General features: G+C 42.4%; 1 protein-coding gene across 1 annotated transcript in view; it reads left to right on the top strand.

The window, feature by feature from the left end:
• The window catches only part of RYR3 (ryanodine receptor 3), a 625,867-nt gene that overhangs the window by 542,199 nt on the left and 70,893 nt on the right, over positions 1-12,775 (top strand). Inside the window, exons 91-92 of the mRNA XM_065402721.1 lie at positions 3,658-3,739; positions 4,093-5,417. Of these exons, the coding sequence (XP_065258793.1) occupies positions 3,658-3,739; positions 4,093-5,417 (1,407 nt within the window). The remainder of the gene's footprint in view (positions 1-3,657; positions 3,740-4,092; positions 5,418-12,775) is intronic.

Consider the following 12,775-nt stretch of genomic DNA (forward strand, 5'->3'; position numbering starts at 1 on the left):
GGTCTGCCCAGATGCTTGCCTGATGAGCTGCTGAGGAGTCAAGGATTCTGAGAAACTAGGCTCCCCAGAAACAAGGGAAGCGGGGGGAAGGGGGAGTATCTGGGACCCCAGGAAGGTGAGCCAGGCAGCTTGTTTGTCTGATTTTCATCAGAAGTTTCAATGGCATTGACTTGCTCCTGCAGAACATTTTGGTTTAATTAAATTGTTATTTTCAAATGGAAAATTTTCCATCAGACAGTTTTCAGCAAGCTTTACTCCGCAGTTTACTTCCCGCCTTCCTAAAAGTCCCATGTCACATTAGCCTTCCTTCCAGTTTAGGAAAGTGAGATGGAACTCTTTGAAACCCATCACTATTGTTCTTAGATTGGCCTGAGTTGTTTCTGCAGAACATAACATAAGAACAGCCGTACCGGGTCAGACCAAAGGTCCATCTAGCCCAGTATCCTGTCTACCGACAGTGGCCAATGCCAGGTGCCCCAGAGGGAGTGGACCAACAGGCAATGATCAAGTGATCTCTCTCCTGCCATCCATCTCCATCCTCTGACAAACAGAGGCTAGGGACACCATTCCTTACCCATCCTGGCTAATAGCCATTAATGGACTTAACCATCATGAATTTATCCAGTTCTCTTTTAAACGCTGTTATAGTCCTAGCCTTCACAACCTCCTCAGGTAAGGAGTTCCACAAGTTGACTGTGCGCTGCGTGAAGAAGAACTTCCTTGTATTTGTTTTAAACCTGCTGCCTATTAATTTCATTTGGTGACCCCCTAGTTCTTGTATTATGGGAATAAGTAAATAACGTTTCCTTATCCACTTTCTCCACATCACTCATGATTTTATATACCTCCATCATATCCCCCCTTAGTCTCCTCTTTTCCAAGCTGAAGAGTCCTAGCCTCTTTAATCTCTCCTCATATGGGACCCGTTCCAAACCCCTAATCATTTTAGTTGCCCTTTTCTGAACCTTTTCTAGTGCCAGTATATCTTTTTTGAGATGAGGAGACCACATCTGTACGCAGTATTCGAGATGTGGGCGTACCATCGATTTATATAAAGGCAATAATATATTCTCAGTCTTATTCTCTATCCCCTTTTTAATGATCCCTAACATCCTGTTTGCTTTTTTGACCGCCTCTGCACACTGCGCGGACATCTTCAGAGAACTATCCACGATGACTCCAAGATCTTTTTCCTGATTAGTTGTAGCTAAATTAGCCCCCATCATATTGTATGTATAGTTGGGGTTATTTTTTCCAATGTGCATTACTTTACATTTATCCACATTAAATTTCATTTGCCATTTTGTTGCCCAATCACTTAGTTTTGTGAGATCTTTTTGAAGTTCATCACAGTCTGCTTTGGTCTTAACTATCTTGAGCAGTTTAGTATCATCTGCAAACTTTGCCACGTCACTGTTTACCCCTTTCTCCAGATCATTTATAAATAAGTTGAATAGGATTGGTCCGAGGACTGACCCTTGGGGAACACCACTAGTTACCCCTCTCCATTCTGAGAATTTACCATTAATTCCTACCCTTTGTTCCCCATCTTTTAACCAGTTCTCAATCCATAAAAGGACCTTCCCTTTTATCCCATGACAACTTACTTTATTTAAGAGTCTTTGATGAGGGACCTTGTCAAAGGCTTTCTGGAAATCTAAGTACACTATGTCCACTGGATCCCCCTTGTCCACATGTTTGTTGACCCCTTCAAAGAACTCTAATAGATTAGTAAAACACGATTTCCCTTTACAGAAACCATGTTGACTATTGCTCAACAGTTTGTTTTTCTATGTGTCTGAATTTTATTCTTAACTATTGTTTCGACTAATTTGCCGGTACCGACGTTAGACTTACCGGTCTGTAATTGCCGGGATCACCTCTAGAGCCCTTTTTAAATATTGGCGTTACATTAGCTAACTTCCAGTCATTGGGTACAGAAGCCGATTTAAAGGACAGGTTACAAACCTTAGTTAATAGTTCCTTCTTTGAGTTCTTTCAGGACTCTTAGGTGAATGCCATCTGGTCCCGGTGACTTGTTAATGTTAAGTTTATCAACTAATTCCAAAACCTCCTCTAGTGACATTTCAATCTGTGACAGTTCCTCAGCTTTGTCACCTACAAAAGCCGGCTCAGGTTTGGGAATCTCCCTAACATCCTCAGACGTGAAGACTGAAGCAAAGAATCCATTTAGTTTCTCCGCAATGACTTTATCGTCTTTAAGCACTCCTTTTGTATCTCGATCATCAAGGGGCCCCACTGGTTGTTTAGCAGGCTTCCTGCTTCTGATATACTTAAAAAACATTTTGTTATTACCTTTGGAGTTTTTGGCTAGCCGTTCTTCAAACTCCTCTTTGGCTTTTCTTATTACATTCTTGCACTTAATTTGGCATAAAGAGTTTGCCTGCTTTTAGGGAGTCAGAGACTCAGCATTTGAATGTGGATCTCTTGCATAGTGTTCAGAACAAATCACATAGCTAATGAACCAGCCCCTGTGTTACCAATGTGTAACCTTCAAGATGCACTATTGTATTTTGTATCTATATCTTCCTGGAGCTGAATTAAACTGACTGAACACTGACAAACACAAGCTACCCCAAAAGGTATAAAATACGTAGTTTTACAGTTTTCTAAAGCCTGAATGCTTTTATATTTTTGAATAATGTCAATAATCATGTCATTTTCTAGTAATAAAAATATGAACTTCGCAACTTCACCACTGCAGATTACCAAATTTTGTCACTTAGTGATTGAGCAAACGTAAAAAAAAAAAATCAAGATTACTTAATCACAAAATGTTCATTTATTTTGATAACTGTGATTTAGTTTTAGTTACTCATCTGTAACCTCTCGCGCTCCTCCACCACCCAGTTCAGATGTAAACATTGATAAAAATGCTTTGATTGTCTCATAAACTAAATTGATTTGCATACAAGTATATACGGTATGGCGACAAGGAGTTACAGGATGGGGAGAACTGGGAGAAAAACGGAGCTGGTGCTTCAGGGAACAGCCTAGATGTACATTCCTCACACAGGAGAAAAGAGAGCCACTGCTGACAGACAGCAGCCACTTCCTTCACTTTAGAGGAGCAGCAATGCTTCTCACACTTCCAATCAGCATTCCCCTCCCTTTCTTGTTCTCTCTTCCCCTTTGAGCTGCATATAAACATCCTTCTCACCACCATGAATCTTGGGCAAAGTTTTCAAACTTGGGTGCCTAAAGTTAGGCACCTAAATCCATATTGGTCTTGTTATATTAATTAATGTACTCTGGTATATTCTGTAAACATATTAAAGTTTTAGTAATATGAATCCTAATATATTGTGCTATGTTGGGGGGATGGATTTTTTTATGTGTATTCTCTCATGAATGGATTAGCAAAATTAATAAGGTTCTCCCTCACTAATAGTCTCCACTTCAGTAGTCCTCGGTACTTTATTACAACATGCCCCAATGCTCACACATCTGCTCTAGATAGGTACATTGTATTGTATGAGATTATTATAATATATCATAATAGAAATGACTGTGAATGATCCTGATGTATCTCTGTTTACTAGGACTGTATGTGATAACCATTCCAAGTGCTATTTCTTCCTGTTAAATGTATCTTTTCTTAATAAGAAAAAAATGTGTACACCATTTATGTTGCAGGATTCCAGTCAGATTGAATTACTTAAGGAATTGTTGGATCTCCTGAAGGATATGGTTGTGATGCTGTTGTCACTACTTGAAGGTCAGATCTATTTTTTATAATTATGTGTTATTACTTTCAGTGTTATGAAGCTGAGCTGTCACAATGCAATAATTAATCTTTCAGAATTGTTCTTTAATTGCATTTTTATTATGCCAGTGCAGAAAGTTTATTAAAAAATGTTTAAAAGAGAATTATATAAGGTGCACGTAATGTTGAAAGAGCAAGGACAATGCAGAAAAACATGTTTACAAGAAAATTATGGAGATTTAAGAATGAAATTGGAAAAGTGTTTTGTAAAGTGTAGTGTTTCTGAACATAAATATGAAATTAACTTATTTTTACATGTATTTATAGATAAACCAAATAACTTACTGTTTTAACATACAATGTAGGTAATGTTGTAAATGGGACTATTGGAAAACAGATGGTGGACACACTGGTAGAATCATCTAGCAATGTAGAAATGATCTTGAAGTTCTTTGACATGTTCCTCAAATTGAAAGACCTAACCAGCTCAGATGCTTTCAAAGAATATGATCCAGATGGTAAAGGCATTATCTCAAAGAAAGAATTTCAGAAAGCAATGGAAGGTCAGAAACAATACACACAGTCAGAGCTTGAATTCCTGCTGTCCTGTGCAGAAGCTGATGAAAATGACATGTTTAATTATGTTGATTTTGTGGACAGATTCCATGAGCCAGCCAAAGACATTGGATTTAATGTGGCAGTCTTGTTAACTAACCTTTCAGAGCACATGCCAAATGATTCACGCCTTCGGTGCTTACTAGATCCAGCAGCAAGTGTACTTAATTACTTTGAACCTTACCTTGGCCGCATTGAAATAATGGGTGGAGCCAAGAAAATTGAAAGAGTTTACTTTGAAATCAGTGAGTCCAGTAGAATGCAGTGGGAGAAGCCACAGGTGAAAGAATCCAAAAGGCAGTTCATATTTGATGTTGTAAATGAAGGAGGAGAACAAGAGAAAATGGAGCTGTTTGTGAATTTCTGCGAGGACACAATCTTTGAAATGCAGTTAGCATCTCAGATCTCCGAATCAGATTCAGCTGAACGACCTGAAGAGGAGGAAGAGGATGAGCCTTATTATGTAATGGAAGTTGGAGATGATGAGGAAGAAGAAAAATCTCTGGAATCAGCTTCAGCTTTTGCAATGGCCTGTGTTGCAGTGAAGAGGAATGCTGCCAACTTTTTAAAAATGGTCACTTTAAGGAACCTTAGGAAACAGTACAGAAAAGTTAGAAAGATGACTATAAAGGAATTGGTGAAAGTATTTTTCTCCTTTTTCTGGATGCTATTTGTAGGGTTATTCCAGTTGTTCTTCACCATCGTATGGGGGATTTTCCAGATTCTCTGGAGTACTGTGTTTGGGGGTGGCCTGGTTGAAGGAGCCAAAAACATCAAAGTTACCAAAATATTAGGGGACATGCCTGACCCAACACAGTTTGGAATCCACGATGATGTCATAGAAGCAGAGAAGGTTGAAGGCATTGAGCATGGAATTAGAGTTGAATTTGTGCAGTTTGTGAAAGGTGAAAAAGGAGAAACAGACATAATGTCAGATATTTTTGGCATTCATGCAAAGAAAGAAGGTGGCTCAAAACATGGTCATGATGCTGGACTCGGTGATATTGCAGAAAGAGTTGGTACAGATACCCCTCCCTCTTTGGAAAGCACTGTTCGTAGGAAAAGAAAAGCACAAGTAGGTGGAACAAATTTATTGTCCCTTACAGCAAAAATGTATTATATATTACTAAAAGTTCCAGTAATAACTAAACTTATTTGCTCACTAAATTGCTTTTCCTATGAGATACATATTCTGGGAATGTCATTTTCTTATATTTTATTATCTAAATCTTATAACAAAGAATAATTTGCCGGAAAGGAAAACTTTAGCTTAGCCCAATATGTCTGCCTAGTTTTGACTTTATTATTATTATTGTTGTTCATTTAGATTACAGTATTATTACTATTTATTATTTGTATTACTTTAGCATGTAGGAACCTCAGTCCTGGACCAGAACCCCATTGTGCCATGCACTTTACAAACACAGAACAAAAAGACAGTCCCTGCCCCAAAGAGTAGTAGCACCCAAAGTGTCCTAGGTGCTTTCCAGACCTAGTTGCTAATTTCCTAGTCGGTAACTGTCTTTCAGCCTCCTCCCTAATACTCTTCATCCATAATTATATCTGATTATCCCCTTAACTTATTTATTTTGTTTGCTTAATTGATTACACTTAATAAACTGTCCTTTGTTTCCTACTCTCTGAAATAGCTTTGCCTGAATTAATTGATTTACTGTTAAATTAATATTTACTTTATTTTAATTGTCCTTCCCCGATGTGAACAGTTTATCTTGTTCCACTTCACTAAATCCCTACATAAGTGAGTGTAATTCCATTTAAAGATGGGCCTGAACCAAAACTCTGGATCCAAATACCTTTTCAAATGTTGAGGATATCTAAACTCTGCAGTATAGATCCATCTCTACTTGTATTAGGCCATTTCAAAGAATTCTCTTCTATAATGGGTTTTAACCCAACCCTTAAGGCATTGATATGATTTCCAGGAGTTTTCAATATAAACATGACTATATAATGCACTATTTACTCTGTTGTCAAGCTTTTAGCCCCCATGAAATGTGTATTACCATTTTCTTCTGCATATCAAATTATATTTTCCATTTACTGGCCAGTTTATTTATTTATGTCTGTTTTATATACTGTGACAAAGTTCCTCCTTTTTCTTGGTGGGTCCTGCGCTTATTGGCGGATTTTCTTGCCTCAGAGATTCACCATGTGGGTTGGGGAACAGCCCAGAGACCTTCCCCTCTGGAAGAACCCACAGTCCAGGTCAATTGGGAGGTTTGGGGGGAACCCGGGCCCGCCCTCTACTCCGGGTTCCAGCCCAGGGCCCTGTGGACTGCAGCTGTCTATAGTGCCTCCTGTAACAGCTGCATGACAGCTACAACTCCCTGGGCTATTTCCCCATAGCCTCCTTCCAACACCTTCCTTAGTCTCACCACAGGACCTTCCTCCTGGTGTCTGATAACGCTTGTGCTCCTCAGTCTTCCAGCAGCACACCCTCTCACTCTCAGCTCCTTGCGCCTCTTGCTCCCAGCTCCTCACACTCACACCTCAAACTGAAGTGAGCTCCTTTTTAAAGTCCAGGTCCCCTGATTAGCCTGCCTTAATTGATTCTAGCAGTTTCTTCTTAATTGGCTCCAGGTGTCCTAATTAGCCTGCCTGCCTTAACTGGTTCTAGCAGGTTCCTGATTACTCTAGTGCAGCCCCTGCTCTGGTCACTCAGGGAACAGAAAACTACTCATCCAGTGACCAGTATATTTGCCCTCTACCAGACTCCTGTACCCCACTGGTCTGGGTCTGTCACAATACACTTTCTTTAAAATCATAATTTACTTATGACTATTCCATTGTCAAATCTCATTTTGCACAAATTCCTTATAAAATAGTAGCAATTTCATGTCATTTTATATGGATAGTTTGTTGTATTTACATTAGTACTGAGGTATTTAAAGGACATGTTCATTGAACAGAGTGACTCTGCTTTGAAATTAAGGTCCCTAGTAAGCTTGAACAAGTAATTTATATTTTTTCCAACAAATTTTGCCTTTCTTCCTATTCCCAAAGTGATTGCAAAGTTCTTAAATGTATTTGTTGTTAATTATTATTCTCACGTTTCTTTTGGAATTAATGCAGATCGTTTGAATCATTAATTGTGACCAATCAAATATACAATTTTTGGTTTTTCAAGTAGATGCAGCTGTATATTCCACTTAGGTGTGTGTGCGCACAGTACACGGGAGCCAGAGAATTTTGCCTAGCAGTACCCATAGGAGTGGGAAGGACAGAGGGTGCTCATGCCTCATGGTTGTAGCCCCTCCCCTGCCTATATGATGCAGTGCCACCTCAATCCCTCTCAGTTCCTTCTTGGCACCCATGACTGGAGTCGGAGCTCTGTGAGGTTTTCAACTTCTCAATCCTCTATTCAGTTACTTTTTTCTAGTTGTATGTAGTTCATTAATACCCGTAGTATAGTGTTAGACTTAGTAGTAATTGGTTGAAGTTCCCTGATGATGTCCTCACCAGGGTTTAAACATTGTCTGTCATATGGGGGGACGATCCCCAGTAATGATCCCCACCTGTGATGCTTGTTGTGTCTAGGGTGAAGCAAATGGCAAGGAACTGAGGTTGATTTGAAGATTGTTCATGAAACAGACTCACGTGGCAAGGGATCTTCTTCTGAAGCAGCATCTGCTTGAACTGGCCACTTGGCCTCCTTTGGCACCAAGGCCTTCATCAGATTGCAGGTCACCCTTGGGTTTTGCTGCTTTGTGTCCTGGAGTGGCACCTCTCCGAAGATACAGAGGAGTGTGCCGAGGAAAAGGTTGCATAAGAATGACCGAGGCTGCTCCAGGTCCCATCGGGACTCATCTCCTTCCTCCAGAAGGAGTGTGGATCAGCACAGGATTAATGCTGGTGTGTGGGATGGAACATGTCCTGTCAACCACTCCTGAGCATCACACGGGGAGGGCAGAGACCCCGTACCATTGACTCTGGGCCCCAGGGTGCCCGTTAGGTCCAGTACCAACAAGGGTGATGCTGTTAATGATTGCTTCCATGCCAGTGGTGTATCAGGCAGCAGTGGACCTCCTCTGCCTGTCTGTCCCGACCTTTCCCTTGGTCCAGGACTGTGCCAGGGCTACATCCTTTATAGCCCCATTGGCAGGGCAGGCGCTAAACCTATGGGTCTGTCAGCACTGCACCCCGATGTATCCCTTCCACCCTCAGTGGAAATGGGGCCGGTACCGGACTTGACCCCTCCTTGGTACCTGGAACTTCTTCAGTATCCCTGTCGCTGGTGCTGCCAGTGCTGCCATGGCAGCAGTCACCACCCTCCACTTCTGCATTATTAGTTACTTTAGTACTGGTGCTAACTTCAGGGTTGACACCGCTCCCAGCAATAAAAGCAACAGAGGCATACTCGATACCAATGGTACTGTTTCCACTGTTAGCACCAGCCCCCTCATCATTCTGAGCTATGGACAAGTCAGATTGGTTGCCCTCAGAGCTGGTCCCGATGCTGTCCCCTGAAGCCCGGGACTTCTCAGCATCCAAGTCAGGATCTTACTCCTCCTGCTCTCCATTGCCTGAGTGAGGGCCATTCATGGATCACTGTGGGTATCAGGATTGGCACTCGTCTTGTGGTCAGGACAGGGGCCCCTGGCCGGGCACCTACTGGCCACTAATGCCCTCTTCATACCAGTGGCCTTCATGCTGCCCCTTGGTCACAGAAGTTCCACTCTTTGTCCCGCTCAAAGCCAGGATCTCTGGCCAGATCTGTGGCAGTGACCATCAATCCGCTACAGGTCCAGGTACTGGTGTATCTTCCCCTTGAGGAGTCTCCAGAGTCATCCTGCCTGGGGCGCGTCAGCCCTGGAGTAGGATCTGGCTCTGACACAGTTAACTGCCTCATTCTCATCCATGGACGATTCCACAGTGCCGGGTTCTTCTTTCCCTTCAGTACTGGAGGATTTCAAGGCATACCAGGACCTATTGCGGTGCTTGGCTGCTTTCCTGGGTATTCAGGTGGCGTTCCTGCAGGAGAATGCCCACAACTTAGTGGATATCCTGCAGCTGTTGGCCCCTGAGAGTTTCATCCTCCCTATTAACGATGTGCTCCTTGAGCCTGCTAAGGTCCTCTGGAGCATGCTAGCTTTGATACCACCAGCAGCTAAGCACTTGGAAAAATGCTACTTTGTTCCCACACAGGGATCTGAGGGGTTTTATTCCCACCAGCCCCTAAATTCCTTGGTAGTAACTGTGGTGAATGATATAGCCTGACAGGACAGGTTTAAGTCCACTCCAAAGGAGAAGGACTCTAAGCAAATGTACCTGTTGGGCAGGAAGCTTTACACCTCCTCCTCCTTGCAGATGTGAATTGCTAATCAGCAGGCACTTCTGTTTAAGTACCACTTTATCCGCTCGACAGCTGTGTCTAAATTCACAGATCAACTGCCCGGGGCCTCAGTGGAGGAATTTCATGTATTTTGTACCAAAGGCTGCTTGGTGGCTAAGACTTCTTTGCAGTCTGCTCTGTATGTTGCAGATACTTCAGCAGGAGTGATGGCCTCTGTGGTGACCATGAGGAGATCTTCCTGGCTGCAGAATTTGGGCACTGCTCCCAATGCCCAGCAGGCCATTGAGGATCTGCCTTTTGATGGCAAGGTGCTGTTCTCAGATAAAACAGATGAGACTCTGCACTCCTTCAGAGACTCTAGAGCTATCCTTCAGTCCTTAAGGGTGTATACACCGGTGGTGAGAAGGCACCACTACGGGGTCAATAGCAACAACTGTGGTATCATTCACAGCACACATTTGGGAAGACTTTCCCTCCCCCGAGACAGTGGAAATATCCCAGAAAGGGGCATAGATCCCACAAAAGGAAGCAGTCAGGTTCTGGGTTTAGACAGTCCACACATCTTCCCCTAGAGGCTCCCAAGCACCCATTTTGACTGCTTGGTCCAGAGCAGTGTTCCAGTCATTGCTCTCTTCCATTGCCACAATGCTTGGGACTCGGTCACGACCAACAGCTGGGTCCTAAACACCGGGAAGTCAACTTTGGTTCCCACACAAAAAATAGAGTTAATTGGGGCCCTAGTAAACTCTGAGTTCAAGAGCATTTCTGCCGACTGACTGTTTTCAGTCAATTAGCCACCTCTGCCTCAGTCTGCAATCTCAGCGTTGCATGACAGTTTGAATCTGCCTGAGGCTCTTAAGGCACATGTCCACTTGCATGTTGGTGGTCCAGTTCACAATGTTACACCTCTCCAAATGTGCCTCGGGACTCTTTACTGTCTGACTCTTCACTCCTTAGACAGATTAGTTAGTCTTCCTCCACTGATCCTGGACCTCTTACAGTGGTGGATGTTTCTCGAAAATGTTTGTCAGGGTGTTCCTTTCATCCAGCCCTTACCAACCAGGACTGTTGTCACTGATGCCTCCCTGATGGGGTCAGAAGTACATCTGAGGTCACTGAAAGTCCAATGTGTGTGGTCAGAGCAGGAGTCTTCTCTGCATATCAGCGTGCTGGAGCTTCGGGCCAGTTACAATGTGTGTCACACTTTTCAGATCCATACAGGCACTCAGCGATTCACATATTTACCAACAATACCATTGCAATGTATTATGTGAACAAGCAAGGAGGAGCACACTCCAGGATGGTCTGCCAAGAGGCAATCATGTTGTGACAGTTTTGCATCAAGGAGAGTATTGCTCAAATGGCTGATGACTTGTCTGGGGTTCATCATCTTATGGACTATTTTAGCAGGAATTTTTTGCTGAATCCTGAGTGGTCTCTGAAGACAAGCATTCCCCAGAGTATCTTCACAATCTGGGGCATTCTGGTGCTTGGCCTCTTCGTTACAAGGGACAACAGGAAATGTCATCTGTTATGCTCTCAATGGGGGCTTCAGTCTGGGCTCCCTGTCTGACACCTTCCATCTCAGCTGTCAGCTCTCTTCTGTGCCTTTCCACAGTCCTGATCATCCCACAGGTCATCCTTAAGCTGAAGGCGGATTGGGCCAAGATCATCCTTATTGCCCCAGTACGGCCGAGGCACTGCTGATTCCCTGACCTTCTGCACTGTCAGTTCAGCCTTCCATACTACTTCCTCTCCATCCCAACCTACTGACTCAGAATCATGGCTGCATCTCATGGTGTGGCTGCTGCATGGCTGATGGAGGAGGAAGAGCAGTGTTTGGCAGCTGTTCAGCAGGCTCTACGCAACAGTAGAAAGTTCTCTATCAGGATGGCCTATTTGCCAAAATGGAAAAAGTTTTCTATGTGATCATTGGCTCGTTGAATTCAAGCGATGCTGGCTTCCATCCAGGAGATCTTGGAGTATCTACTGAACCTTCAGTCACCAAGACTTGCGCTTAGTTCATTGAAAGTGGCATTTCGTCCCCCTATTTAGGGAAGATCCAATCCCATGGTAGCAAGATTCATGAAAATCTTTCTAGAGCAGAGAAGACAGAGATGGGTAGGGAGGAGAGTACTGCTACTGCAGCTGATATAAATACAGTCTGACAACCCTACTCTTCCCTGTATCTGTCTGTCCTCTGTCCTGGCTAGTGCCTATTGCTGGAGGCCTGCCTGCCTCACCATCCTTCCTACCAACTTAAGGGATGACATCCTTGAAGACTGTCTTGCTTGAGCCTATCACACTCAACTATGTTTTGCTTTGGTAATCAGGTCAAGCGACGGAGAGAGGAGACACAAGATTGCACAAATCTTGATGGATAGGCACCCCCAGCTAGAATCACCCAGCTACTAAAACCATCCCTAGACTTCATTGGTTTCTTGTTACTGTATCTATATACAAAATGGAGACACACTAGTCCCTAGCTAATTTTACATGATGCCAGTTCTCCACTATAAGTTTTATGGGCCAGATTTTCAGATGATATAAAATTACATCAGCAGTAGAGCTGCCCTGGATGCAATAATTGTGAGGCACGTTATGACCTATAACTTACAAATTGACATCAGGGTTGGGAAGGTGTAAAATTAGTTGTGTGTGTGTAGCTTAAAGGTTTAATGGAACAAAGAAAATATAAGCACACATTTTTTAGGAACATATTGCCTTCCTGTATTACTGATATTAAAAATGAAATTATTTTTAAAATAATTTTTTGCTTGGCAGCATTGCTGGGTTCTTAACTCTTAAAAATCTATCACAGTTTAAGGAATGAAAACAGAAGTCATTCTGATTTTGATTTATAGTCAGTTTCACTCTCTGTTCTTTAAGCACTAATGCAATGCTGATGCCTTATGATTGGAAGGGCTACAGGGGGATGTTTAAATCCAAACAAGCAAAGGAACAACCAAATTAACTCTGTTTTTATATTTCAAAAGTATTTTGTTTTAGCTATAAAAACATTGTTAACGTTATTATATTCTGTAAAATATTTGCAATATTGCAAAAAAATCACAAGATTTAAAAAATAATAAATGTGGAGTTCTATTCATTTGATTTAT

This window comes from Emys orbicularis, chromosome 4, assembly GCF_028017835.1.
Source record: "Emys orbicularis isolate rEmyOrb1 chromosome 4, rEmyOrb1.hap1, whole genome shotgun sequence".
Lineage (NCBI taxonomy): Eukaryota > Metazoa > Chordata > Testudines > Emydidae > Emys > Emys orbicularis.